We start from the raw sequence: 20398 nt of genomic DNA, 5'->3' as shown, positions 1-20398 counted from the left end.
GTGTTCGTGCAAATGAAGAAACGAAAACAAATAATAGTTAGATTTAATATTTCCAGATTTACGTAAAAGAACAATATGCGACCGAGTGCGGAAATTTGATAATGAATGGTTAGGCAAGAAGTCGGTTGAGGCCAGTCGCCGTGACCAGCTCACCCCTAAGAAGTTCCAACTTCTTGCCGTTCTATACACCTTTTGTTAAGACGACCGTTACGAGCCTTTTCTTAGTCACTGGTTCGTTCGTCTTCCTTCTCCAACAAGCTCGTGCTCTTTTAACCAACCAATCATTCTATCTCGCTCACTTACATTGCCTTTCACAACCTTTCGTGCTATTCTCTACTAAAGAGCTGGCACCCCTAAGACGTTCAACCTACCTTATTCCCCCTTTGCCGTGAGAACTCTGCCTTTTAACTAGTTTAAAGTCGATTCTTAAGGGTAGAAACCCTTGTCAAACTTCAACTACTTTTTCTACAATCTCTTTTACACAATACTATTTCCTACATTACGTACGATATAGTTCGCTTTAGTTTTACTTTTTTATTTTATTACCTATAGATTTATTATAGAGTATCGTTGTTTTATTCTAAACGAGGAACCCGAAAAAGTTTCGCTCGCTATTTTTTATTAAAATAAAAAATAAAAAAAAATGCACGTATTTGTTGTTTCTAATAACTATTAAATCACCAAAATATTCAACGTAACTAACCTCTTCAACTAAATCAGCGGCTTTCAAAGTATGTTTCGTGCAAAAATTTGAAATAATGATAAACCATAAATAGTTTAAAATCTAACAAAAATTATTGATATTCAAAGTTGCCAAAAATGGAAAACTACAAAACTGACGTAGTATCCCAGTCATCTATCTGACTTCATGTTTATGATTAGGGGGATATCATTTGATCTAATATCGCTTTCTAGTTACTTAATACTGCCTATTATGTCTGTGCTAATTGTTTGTATGTTAAATGCAAAGATTAGGAGAGATATGAATCATGTTTCTTAGCAATTCTGAACTGTGTGCAAATATTGCATAAGCTGCTGTTTTTTTCTATCGATCAAAAGAGGAATTAATATCGCCATTCTTTGGATCGTAAGACAGTTAAAAATATTTAAAAATAACCCTCGAAGAAACCTCTGTTGAGAAGAAATAATCTACGATTAAGAGAAAAAGGTGTATTCTTTTTGAATAAGATTTTGTAAAACTTAAGGTTATTATAAAGGTTGAGAGAGACCTAATTGAAATACAAAGTTACCAGCTAGCTGCGATTTCTAGTTTTTGTTGCATTTCGTTAACACTAATAATTTTTATTAAACTTTTAAGTAACTTGATTAGGTAATTCAAATATTTTTGACTTTATCCGTTGCAGCACGCTTGTTAATCGTATCATACATCGGGGTTTTTTAGACTTAATCCATTACTAAAGATAGAATAATCAATTTAGTGCAAAGATTTGGACTTCACTTATATGTTTCTGTCTTGCCTTACACTTGCTGACTAAATGAGGCCTATCTCATTTTTTAAATTGTATTTATGTCTGTAATTCAAAATGTTATTCAAAATAATTTCGTGACAAGCACTGGATTTGATTAATTTTTAGTTTTATATTTTAAAAAAAAAGATTTTGATTAACATTTTAAGCAACACACATAAACATCATGTAACCTTCCTAAAGATAATCTTTAAACTAAGATCGCAGCACTTCCCTTAAAAAAAGGTAAATAAAAGAAAAGTAAAAAACTCTTGTCTACTGAGGCAAGCCAACTTATAAAGCGGAATGGGTACGTGCGTTACCTTTTGCGAGCTGTGCTCACCTGGTGTGTACTAGCCGTGACCACGCAAACCTCCATACCGGATATAGAGCTCTTTACGTCATCACCGGAACTCAAACAACACCCCCTTACTTCTCCACCTTCTGGCCAACCCATCCGACACCAGTTGCCACCCAGAACATTATTAATAGTCTCACCTTAAATTAACTAATAATAATAATAATAAACAAATCTGTTGTTAAATGTACTTATAAAATTCACTTTCTACATTTCTCACAATGACTTAAAAAATTTAATAGTTATTTTCTTAATTTTTACCTTTAAGAAAAACTAGTAGAATAGATGATCGCTCCAGTCTATCTAAAATGCGCTTTTTCACGAAAAAATCAAAAGATACATCACTGACTAAGACAAAAACCCGTTCTTAAGATGGATTTACTTAGAGCAAGGCTGTACTGTTGTTTCATAACGCGTAGTCTTACCAATAATGGTCGATAAGACTGTTGTGTTCAATTCTTTTCAATTGGAGGGTGTACTACATAAAAATGAAGTACACTTTATCTAAGATTATTTACTTGTAGTAAGTACATGAACATGAAGAAGTACTATAGTCCTATAAAAATTATATTCTTCTTACGCTGTTAGTTTTATCAACTTTTAAGATAGAGGAAGGAGTTCATATGCACGCAAAAGGAAGGAGAAGAATTTATCGTATTCCTTCATGTCTGCAAGTAAATGGAAGGATCATAGATGGAGTGGTTAACTTAAACAATAATTAGACTAAACTATATTTTAGGATAAGACAATGGGTTAATAGGAGGGTGCTAGCTTTGATCAAAGGAAGAAGACACGCCAGCTCCCGCCTGGAGCCTGGACTTGTAATACTTACATCAAGAAACTCCAGGACAATGTAGAAGACATTCCTCAAGACTCGCTACAGACTCTCCTCGGACGCAATTAGAACGAGACGAAACTCCACGGAGACTGCCATCCATTATTATCCCTGGTACACTCCTATACTCCAAAATCATCTGCTGCAACTCCTTTTCAATCCTAGACTGTCATCCTAATCCACTCTGCCGCGATACAGATCCTTCTATACCCTACAGGCACAAAAGAATCAAACACATACGTACTTCTCTAACTTTCTACACTAGCTGCTGGTTTTTCCTTCCTTTTTTCCCTGCACTCTTACCATACATCTTAACCTTTCTTGTTATCCTGTTATGAAGGTTACAATGTTCTGTACATTGTCACTTCTTTGCAGATATTTATAGTGAAGAATCATTATCTATCTAAACATGAATGCAATTCCCTTTCACTCTTTATAAAATAACGTTTAAATCTCTTAAGGTGATAATTAAAACAATTTATTCCTTAAATTGCTTTTATAATTATTGTTTGTGTTTACCAAAAAATCAAAACAAAACACAAAAAATCGCCAAAAATGTGCTGTTTTGTTGAAAGGGACGGTTACAGAGGTGATCGTCTGTCTTCCTTGCCCAGCCATCTATATATTTCTTTCTGCGATGTTGGCACACTTTGTTAGCCCCTTTTTTACTTCCGATCCTGACGCTCCTTTATTAACTAAACCAGTAGTATTTTATTAAAGGCGGTCCTAATTAATTTGCCAAACTTGTATTTAAGAATTTAATGGTGGTAATATGCTTGATGGTTTGTTTATCTTAAATGTATATTAATTATTCTCACATTATTTATTTTTACGCCTTTTCTTATGTTGGTTTTAATGGGGAATTTGTTCTATAAAATATATTTTTGATTTATCCAAAATTGAATATTCTAACCCTTCTGAATTCTAGAATCTTATTTCATCCTCCTCAGTATTATTAAATTTAGTGTTTTACTAAAATGGCATATTAGAGAGATGCATGTTCATTTCTTGTAGCCTAGAATATTCCTAAAATGAAGCTTTTCTGGACGAAATGTTTCAAATAGAAGTATTCTATATTTATCTATAAACTCTACATCTATACAATTTAGAATAAAAATGATTGTTACGAGTGCTGTTCTCGAGATAAAACTCTTATAGATAATAATTAACTGAGCGAAGCATTACTTCTGGTTTCATCGATTTTTTTTCCGTTTCAAACGCTGTTTGTCGCTTCCCCTGTTGGTATTTAAATTTAAATTTGGTTAAAGTTTGTACAGACTCAAAATGCAGCTAGGACTTATTGATTTTATTTAAAGCATTTAAATTAAGAAAATTCATTTAAAGATGTTCTACGTGGATATGACTCTCTCGCAATATGAGTTTCTTTATAGCGTGCTTATATAAGCACAATTCCTGGCCAAATTCTCAATGTAACCAACATAGGAAGCGGGTACTAATTTTCATTAGAAATGTTAGAGGTAAGAAGTTATAGCGTAGTGATAAGGAGTGTGTTGATATTGTTTGGTTTGTCTGTGTGAGTGAATGCAGCTGTAAGGGGGCAGGTGGGAGAGCCTGGTGTTCCCCCTCCAGCCGCCCGGCACGAGCGACTATCAAGGCATATTGCACAGTGGCCCCTTTACAATACTTAGCCGACAGTTGTTCTACTCCCCCAGTTTGTTCATGTCTCTCGTTTGCACCTTGCAGGAGCGGGCATGGTCGAGTAGAGGGGGACACAGCCCCCACCCGCCACTCCTCAGCCAATAGGACGGCGAGCTACTTATGATGTCATCAGAGGAGGAGCCCGATTGCTTTGGACCTTACGGGGACAAACTTTCAAAGAAGGCCAAACGGTCGAGACAGAGAGTGGACGCCGGCGAGCCTCGCAACTCTTATTCCTCTATACCGAATTTTAGTTCGCGTCCCAGTTTTCTCAGTGGCAGTCTTTACGGTGCTTTTCTTTCACAGGGCCAACATTTGGGATTACTTGGACAGGGGTTTCCCCCGGCGAAGATGCTCAACGAATTGTTGGGCAGACAGGTGAAACAAGCGGCCGATGCAACCACCCCTACAGAAGCTATGATCACTATGGAAGCAGCCGGTAGCGTCGATGTCAACTACGAATGCCTCAACTCGGCAGCAGTAATACGACGCGGCTTAGATGATGACTCGAGTCCACCGCCAGGTGATGTGGCCCATCACATGCTACGTGATATTTTACAAGGAAGGAAAAAGGAATTTCTCGCACTAGAGCAGGAACTTCGCGCATCTTCTAATCCCGCTCCACTATCACCAGACAACAATAATAGTATCAACAATAACAACAATGAGGTGAAACCTAGTATTATAAATGGTAGTGAAGTGAACCATGCGGAGACAAATGGCGATGTGAAACCAGTAGTGAACGGCGTATCTGATGATCCCGCAAGTGGTGGCGAAGATCCGAACGCGGATGAAATACTAAGTGACGACGGTAAAACCCGGGAGGATGGAAATAATCTTACCCATATCAGTGACTCAGAACAGTCTGTTGTTTCCCCAGCTGACTCGTTAAAGTTAATCAAAGAGGAACCGGAAGAAGCAAAAGACAAAAGTGAACAGCTAGAGTTAAAGCGTGCTAGAGTAGAAAATATAGTATCTTCAATGCGCTCGAGTCCCTCGCTACCTACACAGGTGAATGGCTGCAAGAAGAGGAAGCTTTACCACCCCCAGCAACATGACACTTCCGATCGTTACTCCACGATTGGCCTGGCCATGAACATGGGCATGTTTATGGACGATGAGTCAGGTGATAACTCAATAGATAATAGTGAAATCAGACAGAAGAAAGTCGAAAAAGATGCACTGAAAAATCAGCTGCGTACTATGCAAGAACAATTAGCGGAAATGAAACAAAAGTATGCCCAGCTTTGTACAAGAATGGACCAGGACTCGGAATGTCCGAATGAAGAGGATGGCAGCGATATCGATCAGGATAACAACAGCCTATCACTGCCAGACAAACCAATGAAGAGGTCTCCTACAACCACTCCTGTCAAAGAAATACCGCAGGTATCCACTCAAGTAAGTACTCCAACACACTCTACAGTAACTCCAGCAATATCTAAAATGATAACGCCAAAATTACAACCTCCTATAAACAGCCATCAGTTACCTATGCCTCCTAATTTTAATGGCGCTTTATCTCTGTTGCAACAGCAGGTGTTACAAGAACACCCAATAAGTCACCATCATTCCCATCACCACCACCATCCACAGATGACGCACCATGCGTTGAGTAACGCGGCTGCAATGTATCTTGGCGTCAGTCACAAGTTATTCATGGAACAGGAAGCCAGACTGAACAAGGAGGCTGCGCTGGCCGCCGAGCAACACCAGCAACAACTCAATCAACAACAGCAACAACAACAACAACAGCAACAGCAACAACAGCAGCAACAGCCTTCACTACACCACCACCATCCCCAGCTGCATACTCCCACGGCATCCTCGCAATCCCAGCAGCATTCCGTGCCAGCCACCTCGCAGCATTCGCAAACGCCGACACAGAATGCTCAATCCAACCGGCAATCACCTTCACAGCACCACCAGCCTCCTCCGCCCAAGCCGGACTACAGTGACCGGCTGTTACGACCGCCCGGACCAACTCCAGATCTCGAAGGTTTGGCCGACGTCCTAAAAAGTGAGATCACTTCCTCATTGGGCACTCTCATTGACCAGATTATGTCGAGATTTGTACAACAGAAGAGGTTGATTGGGAAGCCAGAAGCAGCTGCAGAACTCAACAAGGATCTCATGTTGGCATCACAGCTACTTGACAGGAAGTCACCCAGAACGAAGGTGATAGACCGGGGGAACAATGGCAGTGACCGGCCTGGAGTTCCGACACTAAACGGTCCTTCTACCACGCCAACAGCGCCGCCGAGGATCAATGGTACAGTGTTTCCAGTGAGTGTGCCGCACCAGAGTACCCCGGAAAGTAACATGAGCGCGCTGAATCTGCCAGTCAGGCCTTCGCCCAACACGTCCATGTTTCAACCGCCCAAACCACCTACCAGTATAAGTTCTGCTCTGTATTCAGGAATGGGTGCAATTGGAGCACATGCGAACCCCTTTTGTATGGAACCTAGAGAAGGCGCCCCAGAACAAAACGAAGCGCTCAGTTTGGTTGTTGCGCCGAAGAAGAAGAGACATAAGGTAACTGATACTAGGATAACGCCAAGAACTGTAAGTAGGATATTAGCGCAAGATGGTATGAGCTCACAGGGCTTGGAAGCAAACAAATTCGGCCCAATTGTTCCTTCTACAAGTAATAGTTCAGAATCGCCGCCTCCAAGGAGCTACCACGCGCCACCTCCAATACTACCTGTATCATTACCGACATCAGTCGCGATACCAAATCCATCGTTGCACGAATCCCAAGTGTTCAGTCCTTATTCACCTTTCTATCACCAAAGCCACCCTCAGCTGACGGCCGGAAGTCCACCAGAGATGAGGGATTCACCGCCACTGCCGCATCCACCAAGTTTACTACATCCAGCTTTGCTGGCGGCCGCACAACATGGGACCTCTCCAGACTATTCTGGGATGAGAGTAAGCTCGGCGTTGAACTCAGCTAATGACAATGTGGACAGATCTTCTGACTGTAACTCAGGAGACGGGCCTTACGACGGCATCACGCCTACAATATCCTTTAAATAGCTAAATGAAGTAAGTTTAGTTTGTAATGGTAACTGTATTTAAATAGCTGTTTTTTGTTTCTTGAATACATTCATCGCAACATTACGGAGCTATTTAAATGCAGTTATATTAAATTTATGATTTCATAATAGTTATAGGATTTAATTTCTAACGTCAAATATATCAGACATATTATTTTCTTAAAGATATTCGTCTAGTAAATTTAACAAATGTATGTGTAACACTCACACCTTATAATTTAATTTAATTCTGTTAAAACTTAATTGTTGGCTGTTGTTTATACTAATCAGAAGCTTTAAAAAACATTGTCTCCTTGGGCGGGAAGTGAAGGCTGAGCGGGTTGTCATTATACTGTATTTACTAGGCGTGTAGTAGTGAGCGTGTGTTTATATGTCTTCGTTCTCCCGCCTAACTTTGCCTCTCTCCTTCCTCGAATTCTACGTAGTCTTTTTCTGTTTAACTCCATTTTTTTTTTTTTTTTTGTCCTATTTTAAACAAAAAACTTACTTTGAGAATATAACTGTCAATTCTAATACTAGAAGCCTTTTTACTTTAATAAAAAGAAATTCATATATTCAATTATTGAAAAGATCACAAAGCCTTTAGCGATTTCCTTGTTAACGTATTCACAAACATTGCCCCCCTTCTGTGTTCTGCTATAATAATTCCCCATGTCATCAAGAACTTAATAAATAAAATAAAAAAGTAGTATGAAAAAGTTCCAATATCGCGTGTCTTTTTCGTTATAGGGTCTTCATAAATTCTTTTGCTTTGAAACTAACCTAAACTCTAGGTCCTTCTTTTAACAAATCGATAATACTAAATTATAAATGTTGTCTAGGCCACTTGTTATGGGAACACAAAGCAAAAAAGAAAGTAGCTGAGAAATCTTAAAGCGCGCCCTCGTTCTAACCCCCCCTGCTAAAGGAAGTTAAATTTTTGATCTAAGTGTTTCACAGCGTGGCCCATTGTCTGGGATTGCCATTTATTTTATTTATCGATTTATTTCTTTATTAACGATTTATATTACCGTCCAAGGAGATTTCAGAATTTGGCAAGATTTTTATACTTCCTTGCCCTTGGAGGTGATTCTCGTAGACGGGGAAAAGGTGTGTGTGTTGATCATCAGGATGTCCGTTGTAACTGGATCAATCAGAGTAGCTGCTGCGACCTTTCCATTGTTTTTACCTTCATCCTGAGCTGTTCATTCCGCGTCTCTGTTTTTACCAGCCGATCAGTCTCATTATTTGCAAATACCACCGCAGCCCCCTCAGTTCAAATGCTTACTGGCTTCTCATTTCATACAGCAATTTCTATCGCTGGTTCTACAAAAATTAACAGAAAAAAAATATTAATTGTAATTAATGCCCGCTAATTGTACAGCGTTTATTCTACATTATATCCTCAATCGGACCCAATATAACATCAAACTTACGTCAATATTTATACATCAATAATATTTACAATTAATTTTTCATTCTGGGTGCCGTTTAGTCATCAATATTTCCGATTCCACTTCAATATCAAGAGATATTTGCTATCATATTGACTTAATAGGACCCGCGTGCTGTCTCGTAGCCGCCCTGGGTTTCTTAGCCAATTCCATCTGCCTCCATTATTTGTTTATAATACTCCATTATTATCAAATATGTATTATTTAAATTTATTTTGGCCGGTATACTAAAAAAAAGCAGAAGTTGTGATTCGTAAGCTTTATATAAGAGAAACTAACCACTCCCTTCTTGTCCTTAATTCTGGACTAATGGTAATCTCAAATAGAAACTAAAGTAAGGATTGCTTATCTCATTCAATTCCCCTTATACTGTGATTCAAGCAAATCCTCTCACGAAGCCATACTAGCAAGCGTTTCTAATCTAACTAAACTCCAAGGCCTTGCATTCATATCAAAGGATTCTAAATGGAAGACCTATATGAATTGCTTAACCCTAGAAAACTATCTTTTTTTTTTCTTTTTTGTTTTGTTTAAAATAAAAACCAAATGAATGACTGAATAAACAAAGAAAGCAATACATAAACAGCTTTCTTAAATTACTTTTGATATAGAAATGCATTTTGAATCAGTACAATGTGTTTTGTGATGGACACAGAAGCCCCAAATGATTACCTCAAGCTTCCAATTCGTTTTAAAAGCAAAACCTTCGTCTTTGCGTAGCCTCTTGATAACCTCGACGTTACCTTCCTCTCACCATCATGAAGCACCTTTTGTTTCTGGCCTCGTACAAAACACTCTAGAAGGCAGACATTCACTCAAGCATTACCTCTTTTAGTAGGGTATGATTTCCACCTACCTTTTTCAAATTATCAATTTCTATACTGTTAAGAAGACTCGTCCAATTCTGAGCCATGGATACGATGCTTTACGTCCAAAATAGAAACATTGCGACAGCACTATAAATTTTAATTAAAATGGCACTGGCGGTTCTAATTCGGCCATTTATAACTCCTTTGAACACGCTTTTTCTTTCGCAAGAGCTATGCTCTTCGTTCTTTGGTCGTATATTTCCTGTTTTAATGGATTTTGAAAAAGATAGGAGACAATGTTCGGTTGTATAATAAATGGATTGGACTGACTATGCTTATATTTATGTCAGTATTTTCCTTTTTCGGATAAGTGGGCATTCATAGATTCCTGACTCCCCTCTCAAAAATAGTAAAAATAATGTTTTTTTTTTGGAAACTGAAAAGACTTCCTTCAAGATTTTCTGGGGGCAACAAATCTTCTACGTCTTCGTAATTTGAGTAGTTCAAAACGTATGGTTACAAAACTTGAATTGGTTTTGAAGAAATTGTTTATTATAAATTAAATAAAAGCTGATTCAAAAATTTTTAACAACTTATAAACAAAAATTGTGCGATACATTCTTTTGTTTAAATTCTTTTACAGATAATGGCCACGATCAAATTACTTTATCCCTTACATATTATAATTATTTTTTAAAGTCTTCCATTTATCTTTTTTTCTTTTTTTTTAAATTTTTATAAATAATATAGTCCTTAACAGAATTATACTCGTCGACTCTGACTCCGATGCATCTTCGGAAGGCTAAATTAATGTTTTTTTGGGTGAGATATCCCAGTTCGGCCGTGCTGAAGATGTACTTCCCAGACATTAAATTTAACAAGAACAATACAGCACAACTGGTCAAGTGGTTTTCCAACTTCAGGTATTTATAAAACTTTTATAATATTTATTTTTCATTTTTATTGTAATAGTTTGTAGTATTTTATTATTATTATTATTATTATTATTATTACTATAGGTACCAGAAGAAATGCAGGGGGTTACAAAATGTCGACAGCAGATATAATGCAGGTGTTTTTTAATCAATGGCTCAATTTAGGGAATTTAAACACCCTGTACTAGATTCAGATCATTGGCTACGTACAAATCTTTCTGCGAGTCACTTAGGAACCACAACTAAAACTTAGTATTGATCAGTGGATTAACGTTAATCTGTTCTGGCCCAGCATTGTCTTAAAGCGCTATTATGTGGGTCACTTTTCACCGTTTTTCGTTGGCCATTACGAAGCAATTTGGTGGTTTTCAGAAAAATCGTTTAAAACAAAAAATGATTGTCCTTTTTTTTTGTTTTTCTCTGAAAACCATGGTACTCTGGAAACTGTATACTTAAGTATTCCTCTAAAGCGCTATTACAGTAAAATGAACATATATACATTATTTAGCAGCATTAAAAGCATTTCTAGAATTCCAAATTTGGATAGAATTCGTCCATCTTTACAGAATAGGGTACTAAGTAAATTTACTGTAAACTATCACATTTCTATTGGAAACGTTTGGGGTTCTCGTCGCAAGGTTAATTGTACGAGGGTCGTTTGAAAAGTCCGTTCAAAAATAAAAACTACTTAATTTTTTGGGGTAAACCTTTTTTATTTTTCAACATAGTCTCCTTTTAGGCTTATACACTTCGTCCAACGCTGCTCTAGTTTGTTGATCCCTTCCGAATAATAGGATTTGTCCAAGTCTGAAAAATAGCCATTCGTTTCCGCAATCACCTCCTCGTTTGAATAAAATATTTTTCCCGCCAGCCATTTCTTCATATTGGGGAATAAATAGTAGTCCGAGGGAGCCAAGTCTGGAGAATAGGGGGGGATGTGAAACGAGTTGGAACCCTATTTCCATTAATTTTGCGACCACAACTGCTGAGGTGTGAGCTGGTGCGTTGTCGTGATGGAAAAGGACTTTTTTGTGGGCCAATCGTGGGCGTTTTTCTTGTAGCTCGATTTTCAAACGGTCCAATAACGATGAATAATATGCACCTGTAATAGTTTTACCCTTTTCCAGATAGTCGATGAGGATTATTCCTTGCGAATCCCAAAAGACAGTCGCCATAATCTCTCCGGCCGAAGGAACGGTCTTCGCCTTTTTTGGCGCAGATTCCCCCTTGGTAACCCATTGTTTAGATTGTTCTTTGGTCTCAGGAGTGTAGTGATGTATCCATGTATCATCCACAGTGACGAAACGACGCTTAAAGTCCTGCGGATTCTTCTGGAACAGCTGCAAACCGTCCTTGCAACACTTCACACGATTTCGTTTTTGGTCAAGCGTGAGCAATCGCGGCACCCATCTTGCGGATAGCTTTGTCATGTCCAAATGTTGATGCAAAATATTATGTACCCGTTCATTCGAGATGTCCACAGCAGTAGCAATCTCACGCACCTTCACTCTTCTGTCATCCATCACCATATCATGGATTTTATCAATGATTTCTGGAGTAGTAACCTCAACAGGGCGTCCAGAACGTTCAGCGTCACTTGTGCCCCTATGGCCACTCCGAAAATTTTGAAACCACTTATAAACTGTTCTAATCGAAGGTGCAGAGTCACCATAATGTTTATCAAGCTTCTCTTTAGTCTCCTTGAGGCGTTTTGCCTTTCATAAAGTAGTGTTTAATCAACACACGAAATTCTTTTTCGTCCATTTTTTGAAAATCACTCGACTTCCTCGATTCAAACGAATGCCAAACACAAAGAAATAGACCGATCTGGCTGAAACTTGGTGTGTGTTCTTCCAAGAGATGCTACTAACTAAACATAACCTCGATACGCGCCAGTGGTGCTATCTCTCTGACTTTGCACGGACTTTTCAAACGACCCTCGTAATCCCTACTTAGACCCATTTACTTACACATAATTATTGTTGTTAGAACCAACTAAACTGTTTGAAATTTATAGTTGATCAATCAATGATAGTTTTTAATCAAACACATTCATAGTCATTTCGTAGAATGGTCTTGCTCCACAGATAACTATATTGGTCTAACTCCCCTAATAATCTTCACGCAATCCACTTTCAACCGTTTGTTCTTTTTTAAGGCCTCTATCCATTTTCACCTTGTTTCTTGTGCAATGGACAATTTTAGAAACAGTCAATGATGTGTGCATTTTCTAAGACTACCAAATTCATTCCCATAGAAATTGCAATGGATTCTGTGTTTCAGTGCCAACAACTAGATAGCTTTTCTTTATTTACTTTAAAAATGCCTGTTTCCCTCGTAGGGGGAAGTGGACTAGCCACTTCTTCAGAGACCCAGCGGGTGGCCCAGCCTAACAAATCGTACACTGACACTGACCAAAAACAAATAATTACACTTGCGAGCTTGCAATGATAGTTATTGCTTGGGTTGAGCGAACCCATAGGCAAATTCTAACTCATCACTCCCACAAATACTAACAATGGATTCGGCTTAATTCTACTCACTTCATAATCAAATCACTATCAAAAATTTTGCTACTCCAGATAGATAATACTCGTCTATTATTTCCAGTCAAACGAAAGACCTACTTCAGGTGAGAAGGTTTTAGTCTAAATATGTCAATCAATAAATGGTGACGATTTTACTGAAGTAATTTTCCAATCTTTTTGCAGCTTGAAAATGTTTTTATTTCCATTAAACATCGTGCACTGTTTTCCTAAATCTTTGAAAGTCTTCCTAAATTTGAGATTCATTTAGAGGGGTTCTCGAAAAAAAATTTTAATAAACATTTCCAAGCATTATTGAATTTCATATTTAAAGAGTATTTGATTTACCCAGAAGTGGCATATTAACAGAATGGATTTTCTGAAATTTGGGAGTAATCTCACTCGGTAATGGTCTCGCTAATTTGAAAATGTTTTACCAGGCACAATTATTATTTTCACAGACTTCCAAAATTTGACGCTAAGCGATCAAAGATGGGTGATAATTTATTTAATCTTTAGTTATACTGTAATTTAAGTTATGCTAGCTATGCATAACTAAAACCTGCAGTAAAAATTCAGTGTTTTATTAGAATACTTGTCAGTTAGGAAGTAATAATTGCGGAAGTAAAACTGTGAAGGATCCACACTATTTTTTAAAATTTCTCTTATTGTTCGTAATTTCCGTATAAACTTCACTAATTGCAATAAGAAGGTGGTTGAATAATTTAAATTAAAGTACAAATGGCCTATGCTAAACTTGCTGGTACTTCATGTAAAAACTTCGACTGCATTTAGTGTTAGTGAATGTATGCTATCATGGTGGTTGTGTAGTTCAATGCGGCTCTTTTGTTTTCAACATTTTTTTCCCCCCTTAGCCGCTTTCAACGATTTAACCCTTTCATTATTGATTAGGAAGAAGTTTTCTTTACTTTTTCCATAATTGTCCTAAGCTAGACATCCGCACAGATGACGTAGGAGAAGTTATGCACAGTTGAAGTGCTTGCCAAGCTCCCATTTTAAACACAGAATTCATCTAGCGCGATTTGCTGAAAGAGGATTTAAAAAAAATGAGGAAAGAAAAATGAATCCAGTTAAAAAAAGCGAGAGAGTTAAACTTAAAAAGTGAAGTTTGCATAGCATATATTTATTGATTATTCTGCTTTTCACAACCACTGGAACTAAAAAAGTCTTGCGAGTCACTTCATTAAAAATTATTTAATTATGTTCCTGCCTAATTAGGGCTTCCATCCGTTTACAGTCTTCTTCAGACTTCTTCTTCTTCAACTTCTTCTTCTTGTACCAGTCTAAAGAATGGGAGCCTCCGTTTCTAAGTTTTATTCTTTTATCTTTAAAAGTCTTTTCAGTTGTATACTTTATTTTTACTTCATCAAATGCTATACTTCTAATTATTGCAAATTATTATTTTAAAAAAACAAAAAACAATACGTTTGTGTGGGACCCTCGCACGAATTAGATAGACTCGAGAAAATTTAGCTGGTATGCATACAATTTCAAAACCGCACGCAGGATAATAGTCTATCTAAGAAAATAGAAAACAGTTGTTGTTGTAGGTAACTCCAGAATATCGTTAGTTAATTCTAGATTCATATGTCTTTCGTGCAAACTAAATATTTAGCAAAATACGTAGAGATTTTTCTTTATTTGAAAGAAATATCCCACATAATCCATACGAATGTTGTTAAAACTCGACACAGAGCGGTAAAGTTAATGCTTTATCTATAAATGGTCACATTAAATGAAAAGTTGGGCTTGATTAAAAATATATTTGTTTAGGGTCGCCAAAATTTGAAATATATAAACCATTTTTTTTGTCCTTAAGTTTTCTAAACTATTTATGAGTGGATTTTTTTTTGAGAATAGAATATTAAAAAAACCAAAAACAAAACTTCATAGATAAATCAAATTTGGAATTTTACTTCCATATACTATTGTCACTTACTAAAAACATTCTATCACTCCATTTCGTGGGAAATAACTTCAATACTTCTTTGAAGTACATTATAGCAGCTAAACGTAAGGCCTACCATTTTTATTTGTAAACCTTTCAGGAAAATGTAGATAGGGGTTTTTTCTTAGATAAAGTACAACCACTGGGCGCATCCCTCTAAAGTGTCACATCAGACCAATGTACATTTTTATCAGCTGAAGGAACGAATTACTATTTTTAAAAAAACACTAACTTTTTTTGGGAGGTTTTTTAGGATATTTTTTTGGTAGAAGACAGGTTCTGAATTTGACGGTGATGCTTGTTAGTTCCGTAACATAACAATGAGTACCGCAATATATAATAGTTTATTTTACTGGTAATTTAAGGCAATCTCAAAACAGCTACTCAGGTAACTAAGTACTTTCAGTAAAAAATTAAGTAATGGTAGAGTTTTTCAAAAGTTTGCAATGGTTATATTTGAAGAAAAAGATAAGTTTAAGTACGTTCGTACCAGATTTTTTTATTTTGGAGGAGTTGGGGAGGTGATAAGGATAAAGAAATTGATTGAAAATGAGGTCTATACAAAACCTGAGAACTCAAGTACTTCTATAACATTATTGTACGAGACAAAAAAGTATTAATTATCTTTGCGACTTCATAGTTTTTGTTTAGTTTCTGTTTAAAATAAAGCCAATAACGTCAAGAAATTACTGTCAAACCATAAATAACATTACAAACATCTACCTCAAACATATCATTAACAAACAATCCAGATATCATATTTCTTACGTCCCTTCATTTCTCTGTTAGAATATTAGGAAATAAACAAACAAATATGATAATTTCATTAAGACGGTATTAACATTCATTTATTGGCATCGTCTTACATCATTACAGAAAGCATATCAAATAAAATTGCTGTTATTCTGTTGTTAAATAAATATAAATTAATATTCGGGAGGAAAAAGTTGCATTACACATGACCTCTCTACATTTCGATGTTATTTATTTTAATTTTTTTTTTTTTATTATTTTGGTTTGTTTTTATTTAAATTTTTTTCACTTTAATTTGTTACAATTTCAAGATTTCACTCAATTTTATTTTAATGAATTCTGAAATTTAGTATTTAATTTAAATTAGTTATTTTTCATCTAGTTGTTTTTTAATTTTTGAATTTAGAAGACATAACAGTTGCACAACTTTATTCTTTTACTGAAATTATCCGGACAGTAAATAAATAAATAATTATAGAAATATTGATGCTTTTTTTACCGAAACTCCATTTTCAACAAATTTTCCTAATTTAAAAGGAAATCTAATTGTTAAAAACGAAAAAATTTAGTTTGAATACGCATGATATTCTATCAATCAATATTTGATGTAAAGTAATATCTCCTATTCTTCTGTCTCTCCCTACAGTACAGGGTTTAATGTCGCAACTATCAATTTAGGTGTCGTAGACTAGTTGTGGAAGCCATAAACTTTACCACTTACCATTTTAACTGGGATTCGAAACTGTAGATATCACACTTCATAAACACTACACTAACCAACTTAGACCCAAATCAGTCTAGTGTAATTTGTAACCGGGTAAGTTCTGTACCAAAATAGAAGTAGAAGACGTTCGAATGATGACATAATCTGAAGGTGGAGAACGTTTGAATATAAACGGATACGTTTTCCAAATTATAGTATTTGACGATGATCAGTTTATTTAGCCAGCCATCTTGTTTTTTGTTTCTTTTTATGAAAATACTGAACATCTCTAGGTAGATCTATCTACCAATAATTTTACTGAAAGTACTGTGCTCACCGTCTAACTTATTTTTAGTAACTGTCAAATTCAAAAAATCTGTTTTAATAGTAAAAATTGTTAAAAGGGAAAACACAACATTTTCTATTGATTTATTTAATACTAAGAGTTAATGGAAATCTTCTATCATTAAATCCTTACACTGAGTGAAAAATAGATCTTTGTGCCTGCACAAGAGATCCCATCTTAGATTAAATATCTATCACAACCACAAATTGTAAAGCCTAGTACTATGATCAAGATGTCTATGACCCAAAAAAAACCTGTGCCAAGTACCAACAACAATCCTTCTTTTGGTAATCCTTAATGCAATTAGCTTAGAATTAAACGGAGAATCTGTAAAAAATTTCTCGAAGCTGTATCAATCAAGTATTCCTTTATATTATCTCCAAAGAACTATATTTTGAATATTTTGACCCAGCATCTGCACCCTATCTAGTTTATTTAAGTTTAAGATACTGGTCTTCTTTTTTTGATGATTGATTCATCTCAGGAAGATAAATTATTGTTAGATTCAGACTTATTTTTTATTTATTATTTCCAAGGTTTCGACGTAGAGGCCTGGTCAACTTCACGGCCTATACTGATTAATTAATAGTTAAATATTGGTGTTTTATTATAATTTATAACTGTAACTTTAACATTTTTGTTTTTGTACTGATTTCTATTTTAAAAAAACTGTGAGTTTACCCTCAGTTTAAACTGTTAATTAATCAGTATAAGCCCCGAAGATGAACCTAAGTCCTTAAGTTGAAAGCTTGGGCTTTTCATAAATAAATATTTAATGTAACAAAAAACCAAAAAATAATTAGTCTGAAAGGTTGTAGTAATTTCTGTTACTTTTAAACGTTTAAAGAAAATCGATTTAGAGTCTTGTGAGTCCATTACACGATATATTTTCTTCTTATAATAAGCGTCCCATCTGCGAAGCTGCATTTGCTACTCAGCCTTAGGAGTCTGGGTCTCACAATAGAACCTCCTAGTCCAACCCCTCGCGTCTGCACTAATTGACACGATGCACTTCTTCGCAATGCAAAATCCCAACTCTTTAAACAGCCGTCCTCTTGTGGGCCGCACGCCTCTTCATAGACAGTAATGAATTATAAGTGAGAATTAAAAAAAAAAAAGAAGCAAAAACCGTTACATACAGTTCGAAATGTCCCCTCTTGCAAATTAAGTGTCCCTAATTAGAGGTAACTCACTCTGCTTCGATCTTCTCTACACTCAACTAACATCTTATTATATTAATATGGTAGCAATTAAATGTTTTATTTAACTGCCCCTAAGTCTTTTTCTCAACATATATTTAATCTCTTTTAGTAAAGAAATAATAAAAGAATTTTTTCCTTGAAATAGTTCTTTCCTTTTAGATAAAATTCGCAGAGGAATTATTACAGGACAAGCAGTTAGTGATTACGATACCTAGTTTTATATCTTGGTTATGATAAAATAGTAATGAGTAGACTTCTCAGTTATCCTCTATTTTAATATTATTTAAATCATATTCGTGCATTAATTTGTCCTAATAAATAAAAATACTCTAATTTTTTTGCTATTTCATCAAATGACATCTTTCCAAATATTGTCTTCTTCAAAAACACAAATCTGTGTGTTACAATAGTATTGTAACAGAACCATCTTATACAGTTACTCCTTGAAGAAAACAGTAAAAATCTGATGAAACGGCCAAAAAAATTAGAGTTGTTTTATGCATAGAATCCACGCTAATAAAATCCACAATATTTATTTAAAAAAAAAATCCATGCAGTAGGCGCTATCAGTTTATGATTAAATTGTGTTTTCTTGTAAATTTATTTTTAAAAAATTAATAGATAAAGCAAATTATTATTATTATAATTATTGAAGAAGAAATACTGTTTCTCTTTGTGTAATTAATATGAATTGAAATAGTTGTTTAAAGTGTTATGCAAGTCGGTATCACTTCACTCGGTTGATAATGGACATTGTAGCGCATTCTAGCGCCTTATTTTCGAACTAATCATGAACTATTACCCGTATATGGTATTTATTTCTCATTTTCTTTCGTTTCTAGCATTGTAATCGTTCCAAATTTAACATATTAATTCTCAACGGTAAGACAAGTTTAGAGATGCCCCCTGAGTCAGGAAAAAATAGAAGGGAATTTTTAGAAAAATTTGATAAGCATTAACACTGGCCGAAAAACAAATGAAATATTTCGTTTTGGTACTCCTATTGGTCTAACCCTCATCTGAAAGTACCACTTTACCAAAAGAAAAAAATTCCTTTTTTAGGAAATCTCGAAAATAATTCCTCTGATTATTTTCTAAACTAGAAATAACCTTTTAAACATAAAACCTGGTAGTATTGCTGGAAATCCAACTTAGAGCAATATTTAGTTTACCGAAAAGTGCAGCACTATTTTCAAATACTAGCTGCAAATGTATAAACTTATCATTTTTATTTTGAACATTTTTCTACAAAAAAAATATTTTGGGGTAAGGGAATTTGAAACCTGGGTTTGTTTTTAAGAGAGAGGTAGAAATTCGGAATTACTTGCTACCATACAATGTGGGTCAGTTAAAAAAAAAAATTTAGACCTTCACTAATCTTATCAGCTTCCAGAAATAGGCTACCAGAAGACAGGTCATTGGTTACATGATGCGTGAAGCCACTCCTGCTAAGTTCAAACCAGCCTCCTAAATTTAATTCACTGAATAGTAGACAGATTCCTAGCTCAAGAAAGCGTCCTGCTTTACTGCATCAATTTTCAATTTTAATGAGAACTCTTTCTCCCATTTTGCTAGCAAAGTCTAGCCTTCAAGGACTTTTTGGATGATGCATATTGTAGCGAGACATCTGGGTTCTAGTAAAGGGTCAAGTTTTTATTTTTATTTTTAATAGCTTAGATCTCTGGCGCCCAGAGCTTTGTTAAGTGCACTGCTGGCCTCTGGACAGTATTTGCTCGTTACAGGACACACTGTCCATCACTGGACAGTTAGCTGTAAGAAGTTTCTTCGAAGAGAAAATCTAGGAGTCATTACCCGGATTCGAATACAGAAACTACTCGTGGGAATCCACCGCGCTTAGCCCTGAGTTAATCCCTTCCCTTAGTTTATTATTAATATTAATATTACGTTGTTTGTTTATATTTTAGTAGCAATTTCTTGAATTATACTTACTATTTAATTAATTTAATGTATTTAAGTGACTTATTAATAATATTTTACGGTAAATTATACAGCCCATATAAAGTTAAAAATAAATAATTTTGTTGCTTGTTTTTTGCCCTCAGGGAGTTCTACTACATACAAATGGAGAAGTACGCGCGCCAAGCGGTGAGTGAAGGTGTCAAATCGTGCGAAGACTTACACGTAAGCGGAGATTGCGAGATATATCGCGTACTGAATCTTCACTATAACCGCAACAACCACATTGAGGTATGGAATTCTAAGGTGCGACCTCTGGCACTCCTATACTACCAATTCTTTTAATTCTTTTCCAGTTTTTTTTTCGTACAAATATACTTGTGTATTTTATAAGAATTTAATGTAAGTCAAACATCAGTCATTATCCTA

At 35.6% G+C, this 20398-nt stretch overlaps 1 protein-coding gene across 5 annotated transcripts in view; it reads left to right on the top strand.

The window, feature by feature from the left end:
* The window catches only part of pros (homeobox protein prospero), a 163188-nt gene that overhangs the window by 121957 nt on the left and 20833 nt on the right, over window positions 1-20398 (top strand). For 2 of the 5 annotated variants that reach the window (XM_074143255.1, XM_074143256.1), the window contains exons 3-5: window positions 4364-7342; window positions 10388-10542; window positions 20116-20275. In XM_074143255.1, the coding sequence (XP_073999356.1) occupies window positions 4439-7342; window positions 10388-10542; window positions 20116-20275 (3219 nt within the window). In that variant the 5' untranslated portion in view covers window positions 4364-4438. The remainder of the gene's footprint in view (window positions 1-4363; window positions 7343-10387; window positions 10543-20115; window positions 20276-20398) is intronic. The other 3 variants (XM_074143259.1, XM_074143258.1, XM_074143257.1) reach the window with 3 other exon arrangements.

This window comes from Rhodnius prolixus, unplaced genomic scaffold (assembly GCF_049639745.1).
Source record: "Rhodnius prolixus isolate KJV_2025 unplaced genomic scaffold, Rpr scaffold_12, whole genome shotgun sequence".
Classification (NCBI taxonomy): Eukaryota; Metazoa; Arthropoda; class Insecta; order Hemiptera; family Reduviidae; genus Rhodnius; species Rhodnius prolixus.
The sequence above is the reverse complement of the archived record's forward strand: the minus strand, read 5'-3'. Positions and strand labels throughout refer to the sequence as shown.